At 41.7% G+C, this 24,109-nt stretch overlaps 1 protein-coding gene across 1 annotated transcript in view; it reads left to right on the forward strand.

Annotated features, from left to right (window-relative positions):
• The first annotated feature begins 1,916 nt into the window (after positions 1-1,916).
• The window catches only part of SPEG (striated muscle enriched protein kinase), a 132,806-nt gene continuing 110,613 nt past the window's right edge, over positions 1,917-24,109 (forward strand). Inside the window, exon 1 of the mRNA XM_032211896.1 lies at positions 1,917-2,355. Within this exon, the coding sequence (XP_032067787.1) occupies positions 1,917-2,355 (439 nt within the window). The remainder of the gene's footprint in view (positions 2,356-24,109) is intronic.

A 24,109-nucleotide genomic window follows, 5' to 3' on the forward strand; every position in this document is an offset into this window, starting at 1 on the left:
TAAGGCCGTGTTGGCGAACCTATGACACGCGGGCCAAAAGTGGCCCGCAGAGCCCTTTCAGTGGGCACGCGAGCCTTTGCCCCTGCTCATCTCTACTGCGCATGCATGCGCGCCTCCCACTGGCCAGCTGGTTTTTGGGTCTCTGCCGTGCATGTGCAGGGGGAGGGGTGCACATGTGGGGTCGCACATATATGGAGGGGGAGTCAAACATGCATGTGTGGGGATGGGGTGGGTGTATGGGGGGGTCACATGTGCATACACGGGGCAGGGCACATGTGGACGGTCATGTGTGCATGTGTGGGGGCGGGGCACGCGGGGGTGTCGCACGCACATTACATTATGGGTGTGTGTGTACTTTCAGCACTCGGTGACGAAAAGATTAGCCATCACTGGGTTAAGGCCTGGGAATAAGGAGACCCAGATTTTACTCTCTCTCTCTCTCTCTCTCTCTCCCCTCCCCCTGCGCACGCACCAGTGGTGGGTTTCAAAAAATTTTAGAACCTCTTCCGTAGGTGTGGTCTGCTTTGTGGGAATGGCTTGCCAGCCATGTGACCGGGCGGGCATGGCCAACTTGTAAAATGTGGTGAAACTCACTTAACAACGCTCTTGCTTAGCAACCAAAATGTTGGCTCAGAAACTCTGGCATTTGAAGCATACAAGTCTGAAAGCTGTCAAGTTACAAGACCCTTGCACCCCTAACCCTTTAGAAAAGAAATCCCAGGGGCGTTCAAACTTGACAGCTTTAAGACTTTAAGGTTTAGATAGGACTCTTAGATGCGGGCGGGGCAATTGGTGAGCCAGCCAATCAGTGAGCGGTGGGAGGGGCAAGCATGGTGCGGACGGGTGGGGGGAGGGAGCTGGAACTGGTTCTAAACAGCACTGTAGATTTGTGGAACCTCTTCTATAGGTTAGAACTGGCAGGAACCCACCCCTGACACACACACACACACACACACACACACACACACACAATCTGTATCTCTTCAACCCGCAGGGGAAAAATAGGAGCGAGCGCTATGCACACTGCCTGCAACTCCTCTTACAAAATGTGGGATAGTTTTTTTTTTTTTAAAAGTGATATAGAGGGGAAAATGGGCTTTGTTTAGAATTTGGGAAAGGATCATTTCTTCAGATATTCCCACTGGGGTCATAGAAGGGAGCACTTTTATCTCCATCCTCCATTTGAAGTGTGCCCAGCGTGAATTGTCTAGAAATGAGGAAAGGGAGGGCTGGCCCAAAGAGGCCCCCTTTGTCCCAATTTGGCAAACTGTATCCACCCACTTTTATCTTTGCTAAAGAAGCTGAGCCACCCCACTCATATACTCGGCTCTTCTCAGCTTCGGTCAAGGAATGTGACATGTCAGAAAACAGCTGCTGCTTGGGAGGAAGAGAGGGAGGGAGGAACTAAATGGGGGCTGGAGGATTTTTCCTTGTGGATTTCCCTTCCTCTAAAAGGGAGGGGGTGTAATTCAGTGGAATGAAAAGCAGTGGGACCGTAAAAAGACAGTAAAGATGTTAGGAGTTCCAGAATGAGAGCAGGAGTGTTGTGTGAATGGGGAGGATTGTGCCCTCTGCAAAGAGTCTAGCTCCCTCAGTGTATTGAGATGGGCTGGCTGCAACCTGAGACCATCCTAAAAATAACCCCCTGCCTGGCAGCAAAGGAACCTTCTGGGACTTGTCCGGCTGGGTGGGCAGGCACCTGGAGCAGCGTCAGTGCCCCTTGGCAGATGCCCAGCAATTGGGGGGTCTCACACAGAGAGGGTGAACATCAAGGAAGGGAAACAGCTGCCGGGGGGCTGCGCAGGGCCCTATCTGGCTGAGAGATTGCAGAGTCCTAGGTTGGGGGTGGGTGGGGGTGTCTTATGCAACATCCCTTGCAACCGAAGACCGTGTAAAAGTCAGTGAGGCCCTAAACCATGCAGAAAGCTCAGGAACAGAATATTTTCATCCATGGGACAGAAGAAGTTGAGCAGACAGGGCGGGTGCCCGGCAGAGCTCCTCCAAGCCCTGCCATCCCTCCTAAGAGAGCCAAAGTCACGGCGGAGCAAGGGGGCCCTGCGGCTCCGATTTTTCTGCAGGAGCTGAAAGACACAGCTGTTAGCATCGGCCAGGACTTCCTGCTGAAGGTAGTCGTGACCGGCAACCCCTGGCCGCGCCTGATCTGGTACAAGGAGAAGGTACCTCTTGCTTCCATCAAGAAGAAGGTCAAAGGGGAAGAAGAAGAAGAGGAAGACTATGGCAGCCTCCAAATCCTCAACAGCAAGGTGGCTGACGCTGGAGTCTACAGCTGTGTGGCCAAGAACAAGCATGGTGAAGCCGTCAGCACAGCCACCGTGACAGTCACCGATATGGAAGGTATGGATAAAGTGGGAGGGGGGTGTTTTCTTGTGGGACTGCATGCCTGAGCCCTACCTGGGCGGAACAGTTGCTGCATTAACAATGGCCACTAAGCTTCCCAAGGGGGAACAATCAGCCCTGCTTTTCCAAGAGACCCAATTCTTCAGCCCTAGCACATCAGAGTCATATTTAGCAGCGCTGCAAAAGGTCAGGGTTTGTAACCCAGTGCCAGGCTAGGAAGATGATAACTGGGTGCCTCTGATTGTGTATCACATTCATAACCCTTATTGATAAGTAAATATGGCTTCTCCCAATGAATCAGGTTTCCTGTTGCAGGGCGTTTGGTCCTTAGAATTAGCTCCTGTATTTCTTTCTTTTAGAAATCAATCCCTGGCATAAACTAAACAGCCCTCTGGGTCACAGTGTAGGACAGGAATGGGGAACTTCTGTAGACGCTGAACACCTGCCATTAACTAAGCCTGGTCCTTCCCAGTCATTGGATCTTGTGGCATGAACAGAACTGGGAGGAAAACGGAAACCTGAATGAATGCCTTTCCTGGGCTTAATTCAGAGGAAGACTTATCATTCTGAGAATCTGTACCCTTAATCTCACCCCTTGTCTTTTATTAGAGAATAAGAATTAAACGTTAACAAGTAAGAGGGGAATAACACCCCCATCTACAGAACCACAGTTGCCAAGGTGGCGCAGTGGTTAAATGCAGCACTGCAGGCTACGCTAGATCAGCAGGTCAGCGGTTCAAATCTCACCGGCTCAGGGTTGACTCAGCCTTCCATCCTTCCGAGGTGGGTAAAATGAGGACCCAGATTGTTGGGGGCAATATGCTGACTCTCTGTAAACCGCTTAGAGAGGCCTGAAAGGCCTATGAAGCGGTATATAAGTCTACTGCTATTGCTTATTAGCATTAGGGTAAAACCCCTTGAAAGCTAAACTGGACCAGGGAGTCCTCTCCATTCTGAAGTTAGGGAAGGCTTGGTGAGGCTTTTGGAGCCCTTAGAAACAGGATGGGAATTATACAATAGTACGGAGCACTTAGACTTACTGTATATACCGGTACCACTTCAGTGCTTTACAGCCCTCTCTAGGCAGTTTACAGTTTGCAGCATATTGCCCCCAACTATCTTGGTCCTCATTTTATTGACTTTGAAAGGATGGAAGGCTGAGTCAACCTTGAGCCAATCAGAATCGAACTCCTGGCAGTGGGCAGATTAGCCTGCAATATTGCATTCTAACCTCTGCGCCTCTATGGCTCTTTGTAGGGGATAGTAAAGCACCTCTTTTTGTGGCCCAGCAAATGGGCAACTCTGTGGGGCAGTGGGCCAGTCCCATTCTTCCCTCCTTCCCAAGTTAGGGCAACCATTAACATTTGCAACCTGATCCCTTTCAGGAAATTAAACCGCCTCCTGTCCGGCCAGCACACTGCCAGAAAGGCTGCTTCTCACTTTGTCAACGTTGTCTTCCCACATAGCTTTTGTATGATCTGGTTCTTCTCGGTGCTGAGGGCGTGATAGAAACTGCTACCAGCTCACCAAACGCCTTAGTCCTACCTACAGTACTTTAAGTGTGTTTGTCATTGTGCACAATATGGTGGAGGCTTCTGTTCAAAGGGACAAATTGTAAAGTGGAAGTCACTCTTAAATCAGCATGGCCCAATGAGCTGCAGCAGAGAGGCTCTAGTATCCTGCATTACAGCTTTGACAGTCGCCTGCCAAACTAATGCTAGATTATGAGACTGACAGCCAGAGGGAGTTCCTGTTTCTTGAATCATTAACTAAATAGAAGCAAACCTATTTCCACACATAAAACAAGAGAAGACATTTAGGCTGAAATGTCTCCCAAGACAGAGGAACTCTTTTAAATTAAATCAGTCTAGTGTTGACCTGTTTGGTGAAGCTGCTCCAAGTTGGCCACCTTAGTGTGTACTCCATTCCTTTCCAGAGATAAATCTACAATATGTGTGGTAATGCATTTGGATTTAGCACCCACTCAAGATTGTATTTCTCTGAGCATGGTCCAATGAACCAGAGAATCACATGGCAACATTTTTCCAAAATGGAACTGACAGTCATTTAGTCAAGCAGGTGAAGGTCATATCATATATGTGTTCAAAAAAGGTTAGAATTTGAAAACGCTGCCGATTCCAAGGGCCATATTTGCACGATGTGCTGAACCACAGCTAGACTTAATGTATTAGCAAGGCATTTTATGTTGTGTGAACACAGCCAATAGGTTTCAGAAGGCTGTTTCTGACAAGGATATTGTGAGGTTATCTAGATGAGGGTCTTACAAATCTACTCTATGTTTAATATTTGCGAAGGTAAATACTGTAAGATCTGTACATTCTCAGGTTGTCTCAGAACTTTAAAATAAGTAAAGTTCAAATCATCATTGCTGTATGTTTGTGGGAAGTTTAATATTGCAGGTGACGTCTCAAACCCAACTTTTATTTGCACATATGTCCAAAACCTGGAGGAGAGAACAATCATACACAGATGGTCATCTAATCAGAGTCTGAAAGTTCTCATTCTATGAACATCTATTCTAAACACCACCACATGTATCTAATATAATGGCCGTAATCTACAGAAAGCCCAGTGTACTCAATTGTTTCTACTAAAAAGAGAAAGATTGTTCACATTATAGGACTACCAGATCCAGGCTGCAGAAATTCAGATGGTCAGCAGATGGCAGCAAAGAGATAGGAAATTCTTCTCTATCTTATGGCCCTCCAGATTCTGCAGCCCAGCCTAATGGAAGTCCTGTTAGAAAAGAAAGAGCCCTATAACTCTTCAGCTGTGCCTTGCATCTTCCATGAATTTAATATATGATCCTGTCTCATGAATGTATGGTGTAGTAGCCAATCACAGTAGCTATACTTTCTTTGTTGTTTGGTAGGAAGTGTGTATTCCATCCCTGCGCCCCAGATTTCTTGACAGAGATACCTGTGGGGTCAAGGGGCCAAGGGATCAATGATGAAAACAAGGTTGTGCCCCATTTGTATACAGTTAGGCCTTGTCTAGCAACTGCCTCATTCAACAATCGTTCTCAATTATGGCAATGATGAACATGTTTTATGACAGGTCTTTTACCTTTATGACGTTTGCAAGTCTGTAAAGCAAAGTGAAGTTGAAGTAAGACGTTATTTCACTTAGCAATTCCTTTGGTTTACGACTAAGTTGCTGGTCCCAACTGTGGTTGCTATCACATGCACACAAGAAAGGAATGGGGCATGTGTTGCAACAGTCCAACACTACTTCAATCATTTGGACAAAAGGCTCCAATCCTGCAGATTCCCAAATCTGTGTTGCTGAAATAACTGCACCATTGTTTGTGCCGAAAGACAGAGCATCAGTGAAGCAGGATAAATGCCTAATGAAAAATCATGATTGTAAAGCAGATCTTTTTGGATTGTTTTAAGAGTGAGACTTGAGAAAAAATTGGAAGTGGAAGAAAAAGAAAGAAATGAAAGAAATTGTGGTGAAAATAGAACAATCACAGGAAGAAAAAAATGAGTCCTGTATTTTAAAAAATTAGTAAAAGATTGATCGTGCTCTCAAAGGAATGAATGCAGAATGGAAGTAAGAAAGGTGATATGGATACTGCTTGGAACAGAGTGAAAGAATCACGTTATGAAGCGTATGGAGTTACAGTACACCAATAGAAAATATGAACCAAGATGCGAACCCTGTCCTTTTCATGTTGGTAGAAGAAGCATGAGACCATTTCATTAACACTTGTGGATTTGGGACAAGAGTGCAGAGTTGCTGCACTCTTGGTTCATAAAAAAGTTCTCAGTATGACTAAAACCTGTAAAAATCTGGCATCAGATTAGATTAGATGGCATCAAAGTTATATACTTTCATTGTTGCCATCTAGTCTTTTTCTGTATTTTTGCAGTTCAGATGTGGTAGCTCTAGTGTTTAGGATGATTCAAATGCTCCAACTGGTGAAATAATGTAAGAAGCCATTGCCCTTAAGACAGAGTAGCCCTCTGGCAACCTGACAGAAAGTAAGTCAAGAACATGGAATTAACATACTGAGTACATTAGAAAGCAAGTAATATCTCTCACGGTTTTTAAAAAAAACCTTCTGTAATGAATCTTAAAATGTGACATGTGGCATGCATGATACAAATATCATGCATGTATGCGTACTTATATGATAATAAATGTTTATTTCTTTGACGTTTATTCTGCTACCCATGGAGACAGAAGTTTCTGGATTTTGTACTTTTTACTTTCTAGTGTGAAAATTGCTCTTGGATTAATTTTGTAAGTGTGATTTTTTTTTTGCCAGTGACTAATCTGCAAATGGAGAGGCACAAGTTAAGGTGATAGCACTGCTCTCTGTATGCTTTGGTTCTGGTAAACAAAAGGCTACAGTGGCTTCCAGATAGAAATGAAGAGTCAACAAGGGATTGTGTTGATTTTTCTCCCCATCCCTGTATGATGTTGTAATTAATAGAAGAGAATATTTGTAGCTCAGGGTTGAACTGTGGGATCCTCGTGGGGTCCTTGGTGCTCTCTGAGCTTAGTCGTTTGCTTGTGCAGTCAAACACAGAGTGTGCCAAGGACACCACAGATATAATAATGGAAAGGATGACATTTTGATCTTGCTCTATACTGTCTGGAGTTTCCTTCTCCTGAACTTGAGGGGATAGAAGAGAGTCCTAGACATTCTCTGCCTACCATGTGCTTGCGTTGGCTAATCTGGCAATAGCAGTATTTCTCAACCTTAGCAACTTTAAGATGGGTGGACTTCAACTCTCAGAATTCTCCAGCCAGCATGCTGGCTGGGGAATTCTGCGAGTTGACATCCAACCATCTTATAGTTGCCAAAGTTGAGAAACACTAGGATAAAGGAACCAAACATGAGGTAATCCTGGCATGCCAGTATCTGCAGTCTTAAGAAGATTGGAAGCAGGCAACGGTATGAATGACATACATTTATTTTCTTTGATTTGTCAAATGAGAGGAAAAGGATAACCCCAGGGAACAGAACAATGCAATCAATTTGGCAGGGCAAGGAGTGATTGAGTGGCACTCCTTTGTCCTTAGCTACTACAGGGGGAAAACCCTTTAGGACTGATTGGCTGCTGGTTCTCTGCATGCAAATTTGTCCCACTGTAGCCTTGTAGCCTTCCAATTGCCAAAACAGTCTCAAAACAGTTGAGTGGGGTACTGAATGGAATTGGAAGGGCTTCGAGGCAACAAGGTTGATGGACAGGGCAGTTGTAACCTTAGGAGCAGCAAGTTCACATCAAAGTTCATTGAAAACAAAATCAACTGGCCTTTATGGTGTAATGCTTACCTGTTGGGCTTTGGCTATTATTATTATTATTATTATTATTATTATTATTATTATTATTATTATTATTATGAGAGGCTGTGCAATCCGTCTTGCTACTTATTCATGCACAATGCTCATTAAGGCCTCCAGAGAAACAGTGAGAGGATCAGCGCACATAGAATATCTGGATCAGTATTTACAGCAGACCTTAAGAACAGGGAATCTTCAAAGTCAGCTACACAGAAAAGGGAAGAATATAAGGGGCAAAAGTAAACATACTGCTTTCAGGTTTATCCTCTATCCACCTTGCACCCTATTCCCTCCTATACTCCTCCTCCCGCCTGTTGCCAGTACGGACCCCTAAAGATTACCTAGACAAGTCCTACGATTTTCTTGGCAAGGTAGTTTGGAAGCGGTTTGCATTGCCTTTTTCCTAGGGGCGGGAGAGAGTCAGAAGTGGGTTCCTACCGGTTCGGACCGGTTCAGCCGAGTAGGTAGTAACTCGGCCTGCCACGTCCCTGAACCGGTTCTCTCTGCGGTGCCATAGACGCCACCATCTTGAGTTTTTTTTAGCACTGCACATGTGCATGTAGTGCCCATCAAGCAACAGCCAGAACCCACCCCTGGAGAGAGTGACTAGCCCAAGATGACCCTGTTAGGTCCATGCCTAAGATAGGACTAGAATTCATGGTCTCCCAGTTTCCAGCCTTATCACTACACTAAACTGGCCCTCTTTGGCTCACATAGTAGCCTTTTTATTTCAGAGGGAAAGCTACTTCAGATCAGTGGACAGTTCAGATAAACTAATGCTCAGATAAGAACTTGAGAACTCACTGGAGAGAGAGATGAAAGATAAAATTCAGTGATATTAATCTGCCCTCTATGCTTTACTCTATTATCCTCATTAGAACTATAATTACCTTGTGGAGCTGTAATGCTAATGATGTATCTACCCCCACCTAGCCCACAGAATCCTACATTCCTAGGTAAGGTAGTGAAGGCTGCAGATTATTAGGTGACATTTGCGGAATGAGGAGTGGAGGAGGTGAGGCTGCTCAGCAAATTGTGTTCCTGCTTGGCCAGGTAGAAGTGAATAAACTAACAGATTCACTTTCTGCTTTTGGGTTGCGAAGGCTAGTGGTGAGAGCCATGGTGGTGCAGTGGTTAGAATTCAGTACTGCGGGCTACTTCTGCTGATTGCTGGCTGCCGGCAGTTTGGCAGTTTGATTCTGACTGGGTCAGGATTTACTCAGCCTCCCATCCTTCCAAGGCTGGGTAAAACGAAGACCCAGATTGTTGGGGCAATAGGCTGACTCTGTAAACTGCTTAGAGAGGGCTATGAAGCACTGTGAAGCAGTATGTAAGTCTAAGTGCTATTGCTAGTGCTTCTTCCCAGTCTTATTGCTATCTCTCCATGGTTTCTTGGCTGACATTTCTTTTATGCTGATCCCAGCATCTTCATTAAACACCCCAAAGCCATTAAGACAGATTATAGAAGGCCACTGGAACTCCCAATTTGGTTTTGTGTATTTTCTATTTAATACAGTACCCTAACTAATAGCTACCGCTTCACACACGGCTTGCTTTATTTAGGAGATTGCATCTGTGAAGGAAATTGCTTCTCTATAACACCACACATGGAAACAAAGGCTCAGCTTTCTGTTTTGCAAAGTGCGTAGGCAATAGCCCCAAACCCCATGGCCACTGCAACATAGATTATTCTGAAAAACACATTCACATATGGCAATGCCTACACAGCTTCTTGCCATGTGCAATGCTAGCTATGTAGGAAATTAATTCATGTAGAAAGAGCCAAGTGCCTTTTCAGGGGAATTCATAATTTCTCCTTCTCCTTGATCTATACCAGGGATGTCAAACTGAAGACCTGGGGGCTGGATGCGGCCCGTAGGGTGCTTAGATCTGGCCCACGGAGCCACCTGGAAATAGCGGATCAGCCCGCAATGCCTCTGCCAGCAAAAATGGAGCTCAGGAGGGCTGGCCTGAGCCCTCCCGAGCTCCGTTTTTTATGGCAGAGGGTTGCAGGAGGCCATTGCAGCTTAAAACGGAGCTTGGGAGCCCTTTTTGGCTGGAAGAGCTCTCAGGCAACCACAACAGAGGTGGATTGCTTCCAGTTTGACCTGGATTGGTCGAACTGGTAGTAGCAGTGGCAGGAGACTCTGCCCATCCTCCTGGATGCTTTTATGCATGTGCAGAAGTGTTGTGCATGCGAGCACGCGTGGGAGCATGCCTGAACTGGTAGTAAAAAAATTGGCAACCCACCACTGCACCACAGGGACCCCCAATATGAATGATGTTGAGCTGGCCATGCTTACCCTGGCCACGCCAACCCTGGCCCCCTGAGGTCAAACACAACCCTGATGCACCCCTCAATGAAATTGAATTTGACACCTCAATGTGTACAGAAGAGAACATAACTCCATAGGTTCAAATCATCAAGTCATGCTTAATAGTCTGGGCTTCCTTGAGCATTAGCAGAGGACTACACTAGCTGTTTTTACTACCAGATAACCTCCCCAACCATGTAATGGTTGCTAGTGGTCTTTTGCATTTTTGTAGCTCAAATGTCATGGTTTGAATCCATTTGTAAGGATCATGGAGATGATGAAGTGCCCTCCCAGCACTCCTTCCGTCATTCAAGAGGTTCCTGTCATCTTCCTATTTGGTCTTCCCAAACTCTATTAAACATCTGTCAGTCAGGGAAATACGTAGATCACCAGCCCCCAGCACTGATTCTGTGGAGAATCACTGTTCTGAAAGAGCTGAATAAGTGCTCCATGAAGAAGTTAATTGATTCCTCGGTCGCCTGGCAACTGATAATTTTGGGTGGGTGCCTGAATATAAAAGTCATTCTCTGTACTAACATACCTACTCCAACAATCTATATTCAAAGCTCCAGAATACTCAGTGGCCAGATGAATTTCGAAAACACTTCTTGATATGGCTTACACATTTTCTCATAACTTCATATGTAAATGACATTTCTTAAGACCCTTCAACTCCGGGGGAGTGTGAAATGAGAAGGCCTTGTTTTAACTAGTGTGGTGGTGTGTTTTACCTTTAAAAAAATCGTGGGGTTGGAATAATTTTCCTTCTCATGCCAGCCTACTTTATTTAGAAAAACTATTCAGTGCAAAAGTAATGTTATTCTTCCGACTACAGGCAGAAACCTGGCTTATACTGATAACGCAGAGGTGATCCTGAAGGTTCATTGATTGCGCAGAAGCACATCATTTATCCAAGTGTAACAATTACTTTCTAAATCAGGAACATTTAGTCTGGCACGGCAAATTCATTTTCAGCCTAGGATCCTCTGATGCCCCTTCAACAGAGACAAAATAAGTAGCTGCTATTGCACACTATTCCTCACAACCCAGAGGAAACCTAATCTGTGAAAAATACAACCTTCAGCTATTATCTCATTAATAGTAATGGCTATTAATAAACTATTAATTCCTAGCTATTAATATTTATTTACCTATTTTTATTAATTTTTTATGTCACCCATCTTCCCTACAAGGTGACTCTGGGTGGCTTACAAGATAAAGCAAGTAAAAAATTAATGAAAAGATGAAAACTATACAGAATAAAATATTATTAAAACTGTGCTAAGACTGCAACTAAGTGAGATAATAGACAGACAGGACAGGAATGAGGGCTTCTTATTCCCATCAGCCACCTCCAGCAGTGAGCGCCCCTCTCAGGGCCTCAGGCCAACTGGCAAAGCTAGGTTTTCATACCCTTCCAGAAGGCCAAAATGGAGGCAGGGCGGGGGGAGGCGTTCTCTTCTCTGGAAGTAGAATGCTCCAGAGCAATGGGGCCACAGTGGAGAAGGCCTTGACCCTGCCTGCTTTAATTTTTTAGCAGACGGGATCCATAGCAGGCCTCTTCTGCTGGCGCAAGTTGGACAGGCTTGTCCCATTGGGAAAAGAGATAATATTTCTTTGGTAACCCAAGGAAGAGCGAAAGCCGTAATACTTTGTGTTAGAATTTACCAATCTGTTCACTATTATTAGCAATAAACTCTATTTTCTCAAATAAAAGGCCACTATCTTCCACATTCATAAGAAACAAAGGACAGATTTTTAAAAAATAAGAAAAAGAAACCCTTCTAACTTTGCATTTTAAAAAATCACTGTATATATATATATATATATATATATATATATATATATATATATATATATATATATATATATATATATATATATATATATATATATTGATAAGGAGGAGAACCTTGTGGCTTAGTGGTTAACACATCTGCCTAAGATGTAATACAGCAGAGGTTCGAATCCCAGCAAGGGTATGGCTAGCTGATGAGAGCTAAATAGCTTGAAATAGATCTATACTAGTCTCCCTTTATTTATTTATCAGCACAAACACAACACACACACACACACACACACACACACACACACTAGATTTTCATAGGTATAGGTATGCTGGTCTTATTGTATTCGCATCTTTTCCCGTGTAAGATTGAGATTGTCTTGGCTACGTTTTGGCGCGAGGTCTCACTTGCCATCTTCAGGCTGGTGTTTTCGCCTTAAAGCGTGGTCGGAGCTGCTGTCTTCCTATAAAACCTGGGGGGCGGGGTATGTGTGGAGTGCTGGCTTTGTTTCAGTAAGTGGATTGATTGGCTGTGTGGTTGTATCATGATTGGTAGATTGGTGCTGATTGATGCTGGCTATGTGTCCATTGTTGTTTTGTGTTGTAACGGCCTGGGAGGTGGGTGGGGCTTGTTTGTTGACTAGGACTGGTTTCCAGATGTCTGGTAGGCAGGAGGTATCGTCACGTTTATTCATGTTGTGGGGGTGTTTCTCTATTTTGACAGTTTCCATAATTATTTTCTTGTTGAAGTGTTCAGCTTTGGAGATTAATTTGGTTCCTTCAAAATTAATTTCATGTCTTGTATCTTTAAAGTGCTGGAGGAAGTTTTTTCTTTTTTTTCTTACTGTGTTCTTGTGTTCTGCAATGCGTGCATTTATTCTCCTGTTCGTTTGGACTTACACAAATAACACGGTGCTAAGGACACTGGCATGCCAGGCACCATTTATTTATTTAGTAAATTTATAGGCCGCCCAATCCCGAAGGGGTGGCCTTGGTATCCATGGGTCCCATGACAGAAATTCTTGTGCAATCTTTCGTTTTCAGCAATTTATTTTATGGGAAAAGATTCAGCATAATTTTTACAATATGTAGTGTTATAAATATCATCCCAAAATTCATAATTATATATACATAATCCAGATTATGTGTTCACTGGAAATGAAGGTTAAATAAGCTCCAGATGAGTTTTTTAGAATGTAATAGACCTGGAAGGGACCTGGGAGGTCTTCTAGTCCAGCCCTCTGCTCAAGCAGGAGAACCTATATCATCTCAGATAAATGACTGCTCTAGACTCTTCTTAAAAACCTGCAGTTATGGAGCACCCATGATTTCTGAAGGCAAGGTGTTTTTTACTTTTTAATTGTCCTCACTGTTACGAAGTTTCTCCTTAATTCCAGGTTGCTTCTCTCTTTGAATATTTCCAACCATTATTTCTTGTCCTGCCCTCTGGTGCTTTGGAGAATAATTTTACCCCTTCTTCTTTGTGGCAGCCTCTCAAATACTGAAATATTGCTGTCAGTATTATAGTTGTATAATATATACATATACATATGCATATGCATATGCATATACATATACATATGCATATGCATATACATATACATATGCATATGCATATGCATATACATATATACATACATACATACATACATACATACATACATACATACATACATACATATATATATATATATATATTAGTTATATAGCACAAAGAAGGCAACAAGATGTGAACAAATTAGGGCCAAGAGTAGGAAGAACTGTGGCCTTGTGAAGGGGAAAAGGCCATTTCCATATGGAATCTTTATACTACTCCAGAACTATCTCTGAACTTGAATTGGAAAGAGTGACCCTCAAACTCTCAGGCTTTATAGTTTTTCTGATCTTCATAGGCTAGTCTTACAAGCATCATTTAAGATCTGCCAAGTTGGCCCTAATACATCCTCTTCTGTTTCAGCCGCCAAACTCATTTATTTCTGGCTTAGCTGTGATGTCTCTGTAATTGCACTAAAGAAAATCTGTTTGAAATACTGACACTCTTCTGAGGTGATGGTGGACCTTTTTCCTCTTTGGCAAGGACTTTTGCCTTGCCTTGGGCTGAATCTAATCTTGCCCACACCTCTTTCATAGTCATTGCTGTTACATCTTTGGAGAGTAATGGAAAAATTAGACAAACACATACCATGTACACTTTAAAAAAAGTACAGATAGAAAGGGGGCACTAACTAAAGATGTGTTTTGCACTTTCTTATTGGTCGCCTTCAAAAAGCTTTAGTAGGATTGTAAAGAAACTAGGGCAGTCTGGAAGTGCCCTGTGACTTTAGTCAACTCAGTATCTGCTTTATGAGGACCCTGACCTCATTCACACAATAATGAATAAGGGCAGAATATTTACAGAGGCCATGTATTTAATATTTATTTTTTTCTAACATTTTACAGTAACTAAACCATTTCAGTTACTCATCAGTTCTTATAAATAGCTTATTACATGTTGGAGAGGCAGTAGTTTAGTGATTATAGAAAGATGCCTTATAGACAACCATGAGTATGTGCAAAAATTATGTTGTGGGATTGGAATGTTCTGGAGGACTTGGGACATTCTCTTCCTCCTGCAGACCTTGCCAATTCAGCTGTCCTGAGGTAGTCCAGCAGTTTTTCAGAAATTAATCCATTGAATTAGAACTTATTTCACCTGGAATACTTTGGATTAAGAGAATTAAGTTATTCAGATGAAGAAATCAACCCAGAACAGCTGGATTGGATGATCTGGAGGAGGAATGGAATATTCCAGAATTCCTGGAACATTAAATTTTGCATATATTTAAATGAACAGGCTCATTGTCAGGCCAACCCATTATGATTTTCTCTGATTGACAGTGAGTCTCCAGATAAGGAGCAAAGCCTTTCTCATCACAGATTTTTTTTTAAATCTTGTGATAACATCAGATTGAAAATGGGACTTCCCACATGCTATTCAGCTGCATTATCGCAGCAAAACAAATGTGACTTACCTGCATGGTTAGTAACCATATTGCAGTTTATTAAATATAACAGTAGGAGAAAGAGGAGATTTTCATTATTCAAATTTAATTCTTTTTCATTTAGATGAAAATCTCTTCTCTGCAAACTATTCAAGATAATAGTCTGCACAAAATAGACAGAAGGTTCACAATGTAGGTTACATATTGGCTCATTTAGCCCATAACTACAATTTATTTCTATAATTTTGTAATCTAAGGAGGTTAACAGAATTAACAGAATATCACAGTTGGAACACACCTTGGAGGTCTTCTAGTCCAATTACCTGTTCAAACAGGAGACCCTATACCATTTCAGGCAAATGGCTGTCCAATCCCTTAAAAACCTCTAGTGATGAAGCACCACACAACTTCTACAGGCAAATTTATCCACTGATAAATTGTTCTGTCAGGAAAATTCTCCTTAGTTTTAGATTGGTTCACTCCTTAATTAATTTCCATTCATTGTTTCTTGTCCTGCCTTCAGTGCTTTGGAGAATAGCTTGACTCCCTCTTCTTTGTGGCAACCCCTGAGATATTGAAACACTGCTATCATGTCATCCCCAGCCCTTCTTTTCATTAAACTAGACATACCCAATTCCCGCAATCCTTCTTCATAGGTTTTAGCCTCCAATTTCCTAATTATCTTGCTTGGGGTGAAAAGTAAATTGTGGGAGGCCTTTCATGGTATTATAGTGCTCCACACCTATTCATCTTAATGGAGTTGTGAGCGGGATTCTTTTGTTATATCAATATTTTAAAGCTCTTTCTATCTTTTGTATATGTGTACTGAATCTTTCACTGATCTATTTCTACTTGCTGAGTTTCTATGGCTATACCAGCAATCACTAATGTCCTCATTTTGCCTCTCTGCTTTTTTTTTTAAGGACTCACCTGACTTTTATTTTTGCCCTCCAACTTGGTACCTAGCCATTGGATCTATTCATTGAAGTACCATCCCAATAGAAAACACCGCAGAAACACCTAGTTCCGGACTGAGTCCTCTCAACCTTCACTCTTCACTGGCTTAGTTGAAGAAGAGTGGCAGGAAGGAGTTTCCATGTATGTTTCCTTAATTCTGCACTCAGGACTACAGTCCTTTCCAATATACCTGTCCATGGAAAAATAGATGGTTTTGTTATCCTATAAGGAAGAATGGTCATATTTCTGGGCAGGATGCAGAGTTTCCATACCACATATCAGTTGCTCTCCTTATATTCTTGCCATTGTTCTATAATCTCTCTCTCAATCTGTCTCTCAATCTCTCTCTCTCTCTCTCTCTCTCTCTCTCTCTCTCTCTCTCTCTCTCTCTCTCTCTCTCTCGTTTGTGTTTGTGTGTCTGTGGGTGGGTGTCTGTGCATATGAAGTGGGGAGAATCACTTTCTCCATCTGGATTTTTCAGGTTCAGCAATGAAGGAAAGGGAGAGAGAATTTTTAGAGCACAACTCTGGAGTTCAGCAATTTGCCTGCCTCCAGTAGCTCCAAAATCATAAATGAAGAATATATAATTGGACAGTTGCCACATTGTGGACAGCTGCCAACATAATAAATCCTGCAGATTTTTACTTGCTGTAAGCAAGGGATAAAACAAACACATAGACATTCACTATGTATGTATGTATGTATGTATGTATGTATGTATATGTATATGTATGTATACACATATATACATACATATATATACATATACATACATATACATACATACATACATACATGCATGCATGCATGCATACACAATTGCATATGCAAGGTTTTATTCACATCAGAGTTAAGTGATTTAAAGATGGGATCTAAAGGAACATCTGTCAGTCTGTCTTTCGCTGCTCTGATAAAAAATAACCCCCTCCATTACAGCTCTAAAACACATAATTGTAAAATGTGAGATCCTACTTTAAGCATCACAAACCATGGACACATCCAAACAACCAGTCTTTCTGTCATCCAGTCTTTTTGAATTCTGCTTGGAATGTGCTGATGATGGATCTGGAGTCTGGACTGTTGTAATGACATTCAGATCTATTTAGATGTCAGGATTGAATAGCAGGTCCATAGAACTTTAGAGAATGCCAACAAATAAATGCTTGCACTTTGTAGCTCAGAGTTCAGTGTAGGGAATGGTTGGCCCGTCAGACCTTGCTTGTGGGCCAGTAACTGACTGCCTCATCCTTGTTTTTCAGGTTTGTGGGCCTACTCATAAATACCTTTTCCCTCTTCATCCAAATAATAGAAGATAAAATATTTAACAATTCAAAATATAATTTAATATTGTCTCTTGCTTCTGAGCTTGCCTTGGCTGCAAACCTCTGCTGCCTTCCAGATGTCTAATGCTCACATGCTGGTAAACTCTCTTATCAGCACAGATGGAGCCCCAGGAACAGTGAGGTGAGGTGAGCCAAGAATACATCCTGTGAGAGAAGCAATACTCCCCTTTAAGCCCAAGGCAGTACTGTACCATTTCTGAAGCAGCAATGGCAATCTTGAAATGGAGGCTGCATTTCTGGCCCATGGACAAATCAAAATTATTTGCAGTTGTAACATACACAGTTCTATATCATGCAACACTACCACGGTCCCTCAAAAATAATTCGAAGCCGCTTCTCTGAACATCTGGTCTTTGCTGAGAACAAGCACAGGACACCATAGGCCCTGAGGCATTCCCTCAAGCTGACAGGAAAATACAAAAAGTGACAACCAATCACTATTTCCAACTGCTGCAGTTCCTACAACATTAGTAACAAAAGTCTTCTCACGCCCATACAGCACAAAAGGGGGGCTGCCATACCCCTCCTTGTTTTTAGTACATGTTAAAAGTCCATTTGCAAAACTTCTGAGTGGTTACTATGAGGGGAACCTACCCAGCTGCATGTTTGTGTGTGTGTGTGTGTGTGTGTGTGTGTGTATGTGTGTGTGTGTGTGTGTGTGTGTATATGTGTGTGTGTGTATGTGCACGCGCACGCACACACACATGTGTTTTGCATTTGTGCTGATAAATAAATAAAGGGAGACTAGTATAGATCTATTTCAAGCTATTTAGCTCTCTCTATATATATATAGTTTAAAAGGAGAACAAACACCAAAAAGAAGGAGAACATGTCGTCATTTTTTCAGCCAGGTGATGTTCACAATACTCCTAAATGCAGATGTTTGTTGCTGCAGCAGCAGAAGTGGGGAAATGTTGCCAGAATTGATCCAGGCCTTCTGACACTTTGCAGAGCCTTGCAATTTTTCTCTTCTGCAGCAGGGAACCAGCCAACTTGATGCTCTTAAAATTGTTGTTGAAAGACTGCCAGAAATGCATTACAAAACAAACCTCTATTGGAGACTGTGGGTAACAGAACAGACTAATGGTTACACTGATTTCAGGTCTAGGTGATGGAGTGAGGCAAAGTTTTTTGCCTCTTTCTTTTTCTAGACTCTTTTCAGTCTGGTTTCAGGCCTGGTTACAGCACGGAAACTGCTTTGGTCGCGCTGATCGATGATCTCTGGCGGGCCAGGGATAGGGGTCACCCCTCTATCCTTGTGCTTCTTGACCTCTCAGTGGCCTTCGATACCATTGACCATGGTATCCTTCTGCGACGGTTGCGAGAGGTGGGGGTGGGAGGCACCGTTTTGCGGTGGTTCTCCTCCTACCTCTCGGACAGGTCGCAGTCGGTGTTGGTCGGAGGGCAGAGATCGACCCCAAGGCCCCTCAAGTATAGGGTGCCCCAGGGTTCGGTCCTGTCCCCCCTCCTATTTAACATCTACATGAAGCCGCTGGGTGAGATCATACGCCGGCACGGGATTAAGTATCACCAATATGCAGACGATACGCAGCTGTATCTGTCTGCCCTGTGCCAACTCAGTGAAGCAGTAGAAATGATGTTCCAGTGCCTGGAGGCTGTTAGAGTCTGGATGGGAGCAAACAAGTCAGCACTCAATCCAGACAAGACCGAGTGGCTTCTGATGTTCCCTCCCAAAGATTGTCTAACTGTTCCATCTCTCAGGCTGTGGGGCGAAATTATACGCCCCTCAGAGAGGGTTCGCAATTTGGGAGTCCTCCTGGACCCACAGCTGACTGGTTTTGTTTTTAATATGTTGTCTTTGTCTCGTTCCCCCCTTTCCCTTGTCTTTTGTAAGCCGCCCGGAGTCCTCCGGGAGTGGGCAGCATACAAGACAAATAAATAAATAAAATAAAATAAAATAAATAAATAGTGGGGAAACAAGACTGCCCTACTTCATGTTTAAAAAAAATAGTGAAAGAAATACCACCATAAACACGAATAAGGCACATAGTTTAGGAGATACATTAAGACAAAAATCCTACCATACTATAGTTGTGGAGCCTTGACATTCTCTGAACATGTTTGCTCATCGTTACCTAACTATGTAACATCATCAGTGTTAGCAAATGTAAGATTTCTTCTTGTTTATATACAGTAGTTTACCAGTGCTGATGGGAGTGTAGATTTTTCCTTGGTAGTTCCTTGATTAGGGTATTATTTTCTGTTTGTTTGGTATTACTTATCTGTTGGTTCTGTGAGAATGTGTTCTAGTCTTTTTGTTCCCTTTTTATTTTTTATGTCTCTTTTGAAAGGTCTATAAAAGTGATTTATTTCTATGTGTTTATTGATGACTGACTTGTCTGAATGCCAACCTTCCAGGAATTGCCTAGTGTTTTTGGATTTAAATTGGTCTAGGGACGATATATTATGGTTTAATGGAATGTAGTATTCAGGCCAAAAATCCAGTAAAGTTGCTTGACCAAAAGATAGTATATTTTCACAAAAAATACACTAAGACCTCAGATTTCACTATTAAGCTGTTCAGCTATGCTCTTGATCTGAGATTTTAACAGGTTTTAACTTATCACTTACTCTGTGCCCTACTGGGTAGACTCAGTGTTTCTCAATCTTGGCAACTTTAAGATGTGCGAACTTCAATTCCCAGAATTCCCCAGCCAGCGTGATAGGGGATTTTGGCAATTGAAGTTCATAGATCTTAAAGTTGCCAGGGTTGAAAAACACTGGCCAGTATGATGCTTATCAGAATATTGGGAAGACATCAGGAAGTATCTTGGGACTTTGGAAGGGTTGATGTATTCTAATTCAAAATACCTATTGACAGAGCATCTTTATTCTCTTTCTGGAAATAGGTTACTAGAAACCGGCATGGTATATTTAATGCTACAAAATAATAAACCAATCTGTTGATTCCAAATTACTCAAATCTATCTCAGGAATTCCCTTTAAACCAATTGGATTTATAGTATTCACGCAGTTTAACCAGTTTATTAATTTAACCCTTGTTTGTGTTCATACAATATGTTGAGCAATGAAATAACCAAATAGCTTGAATTTTAAGACATTAACCAAAGTTCAAATATTGTGCAAATACAGTCACTAATTTGTAATGGAATAAGCAAAATCCCTTGATTTCAAATGCATGATATTATATGTGAAAAATATGCTCCCTAAATAGATTAAATATATTTATCACAATCAGTTTATCAAACAGGTTGTTAGATTCCATCATTACAATTAGTTATGGGATCAATAGATTTATCTAGATTTTAATTATGAAATCTCTTCAAATGCTCTTGGGAAGTGAATTACAACCTCACCAATCAGTTGATAATGTTTCTGGGGATTATCCATGAAATCTTGCCATGCTTGCTAAACTTCTATTTAACTAGTTTGGAGGTTTTTCTTAATTCAACAAAGACAAGAGTTCGGATTTCCAAAAATATTAAACAAAGTTTGTAATCTTAAACACTACTCATCTGTTTATCTATAGAAGAAGAATAGGAAACGGGGCATTTCTGTACTTATAATACATGCCAGAAGATAACTGTGGGCACCTGATCACTCACCTGTCAGTGACATTGTGCTAGCTCCTGACCTTTCCTTGGTATGTGGGCAAAGATTTATATCAGTGACTCTCAGATGGAAGCTAGTACCTAACATGAGAAATCTGTAGATGAAGATAGCTGTAGTTGTCACACTGCACAAATCTGAAACCATGTCCAAACAAATAATCCTTAATGTACAACCATTGATTTAGTGACATTCAAAGCTGCAATGGCACTGAGAAAAATGAGCGTTTTCTACACTTACAACTGTTGCAGCATTCCCATGGCCACATGATCAAAATTCAGAAATTCGGCAACTGGCATGTATTTATAATGGTTACAGTGCCCCAGGATCATGTGATCACCTTTTGTTACCTTCTGACAAGCAAATTCAATGGGGAAGCCAGATTCACTTAACAACTATGTCACTAGCAACTGCAATTTACTTAACAACTGTAGCAAGAAAAGTGGTAAAATGGGGCAAAACTCATTTAACAACTGTCTTGATTAGCAATGAAAAATTTTGGCCTCTACTGTGGTTATAAGGCAAAGACCTATAATGCTCTCTGCTTCCTCTGCTTCCCTTATAGATAGGCAAGGATGTACGTATAACTAGCAATTAAGAATTTGGCTTCGGGCTCTGCAAGGGCTAACAGCTGCCTTAGCCGAACTAAAGAATACCTTCCAAATTATAAGCAAATCATTAAGACCAGAAAGGCATATTGAAATGTTGACTTGACTCCCATCAAAAAGCCTCATGTAACAAAACTGTGGGTTTCGATAAATGTGTATGTCATGTGTGAGTAATATATGTCTATGCGTGGGCGTGCTGGCATATGTGCTCAGCATTCTTGTACAAGAATGTGAGGAAGTTTTATATGCATTTGTTTGAAAAAAATGGAAAAATAGGTATAATTAGGAAGAAAGGAAAGTGTTGATGCAGATGCTCTTAGCCATTTTGTGTGTGTGGGGGTCAAATTGTTTATAGATAATACCCTTTGCCCAGTAAATTCTATCATCTACAGCAATCCTAGAAATATGTGGTTTTATTATGATTGTTATGTAATAAGAGAATGTTTGTATGGTGAAATATGTGTTCTTTATTATTTCTTATAATATTACAGGCTAGGATTCAGGGCTGATCAAATAATATTTTAATTCTTATGGAACTGCTTAACAGACAATAGATTAAGATTAGGTTTTCTTTTATCTCTTTGTCTCTTTGACCTAGAAACTAAATATTTCACCATGGAGACTGTTTTCCAACTCTTAGATTCTCATTCTTATCTTTTTACCTATCATATCATTTTTCATTGTTTAATATGGTGCATTTTGTGTGACTAATATCTCTGCTATAAACTCACATCGGTATACGTGATCTCAGAAATCAACATTAGCAAATTTATGAAGGCCGAGTATCTGCAATAATTCAAACTCCATCTGTGGATATTTCTGCTAATAACTTACTTGAAAGAAAAATAATCATTTAGTTTTTAAAATGAGAAGATCATTTTAGGATTGTGAGAATGCCATACTGGAGGCAGATAATTTCTTCCTGACTAATCTTCCATTTGAAGAAGGTTCATTTTAAATTCATGGTTGTCTTCCTTATGGATAAACACACAATGTCATCCGTATCTATAATTTTTTTAATTAAAAATGTACTGTAGTTGGGGGGGATCTTGGAGTCCATCCAATCCCTGTTCAAGGCAGAATCAGCACTGCAGGATGGAACCATAACATCCCTGATAACTGACTGTCAATTTTCCACTTAAATATTTCTGAGTCCCACGTAGGAGCATCTGACCCTTCTATTCACAGTGCCATCCTCCAGGTTCTCCATGTGCTCCTATACTGTGCCTTTTCTGTGGGCTTTAGAAACTGAACCATGTTTTGATTCAATAATATTCCAGAGGAAATGTTGCAACATTTCCTGCAGAGTGAAAGACAGGTGTTTACATTGGCAGGGCACCAACATTGTCACCTTCCCAACAGGAATTTTCTTCCCTCCTGGTGTGTGATAAAGCACCATTTCATCTTGCCAACCTTTCCCCCGCATCAACCAGAGTGTTTTCAAGAAGTAGCTAGTCGGGGATATATATTCTCTGTGATTCTCTACACTCTCCTCGTGGGCATCTGCCAACTTAAGGAGAAAGAGCACAGGCTGACTCAAGCAAAGAAAAGTGAGGTACCACACAGAGATGCAAAAAAAGATGCTGACGATTGGTGTGGGAGAGAACCTGGTGGCTAATGTGAAGGTACCTCCAGATTTCCCTCAAAACTCTGGTGAACAATTCAGCCAAGACCCTTGACATGGCTTGGAATGAGCATATGGCAGAAGCTTTGGATCCATCTTATCCATGATGGCTTTCTATGGCTATAGATCTCATAGAGTACTATTGTGTACTGAGGAGCTCCAAGAGATAAAGCAACCACTTGGGAGACCGTTAGGAAGACTATCCAGAATGCATGTGTTTGTACATGCAGTGTTCGGCACCCCCTGGCTTTGTGTGAGCTGCACTGGCTCCCAGCTTCCTTCTGGGTGAAATTCAAAGTGTTGGCTATCATCTTTAAAGTCCAGCATGGTCTGGGGTGAAGTTATGTGCAGGACTGCCTCCTCCTGAGGGGTATCTGCCAGCCCCACCAGATTGGATAGAATGGGCAGAGTCTTCCCTTACTAGTCACGATCTAGTGATTACACCCAAGAAGCATGGCTTTCCTGTAGCAGCCCCTGTCTTGTGCAACACTCAGAACAATAAAATAACAGAGTTAGAAGGGACCTTGGAGATCTTCTAATCCAATCCTCTACTCAGGCAGGGAACCCTATACCATTTCAAACAAATGTTTGTCCAATCTCTTCTTAAAAATTGCCAGTGTTGAAGCATTCACAACCTCTGGAGATAAGTCATTCCACTGATCAATTGTTCTAACTGTCAGGAAATTTCTCCTTAGTTTTAGGTTTGTTCACTGCTCGATTAATTTCCATCATTTCTTCTTCTCCTACCTTCAGGTGCTTTGGAGAATATGTTCCCTCCTCCTTCCCTTTTCTTTGTGGCAACCTCTTAGATATTGGAACATTGCTATCATGTCACCCCTAGTTCTTCTCTTCATTAAACTAAACATACCCAATTTCATCTACAATTTTTAATATGTTTTAGCCTCTCTGTACTCTTTCTCTGTCAACATCTTTTGAGATTAGAAAGTCTAATCAACTCTTCTCCCTGGGATCCAGCAAGAGATTCTCTAATCTTTCAGCCTTCAAGTGGAGTTGGGTCTTCCCCCAAAGTTCTGGGATAGCTAGGAGTATATGGATTGTTCTGTAGGATGCACCCATGGAGGATGTATGAGGCTCTGTTTTTGGTTTTATTATTTTAATTTGGGGGGGGGGTAGTGTTGTGAAACTCTCAGAATTGTGTTCTCAAGATGGACAGCCATATACATATTTTAACTAAATAAAATCTGCAAATGTAGCTTGTTCCATTATCA

The sequence above is a fragment of the Thamnophis elegans genome, chromosome 1 (genome assembly GCF_009769535.1).
Source record: "Thamnophis elegans isolate rThaEle1 chromosome 1, rThaEle1.pri, whole genome shotgun sequence".
Lineage (NCBI taxonomy): Eukaryota > Metazoa > Chordata > Lepidosauria > Squamata > Colubridae > Thamnophis > Thamnophis elegans.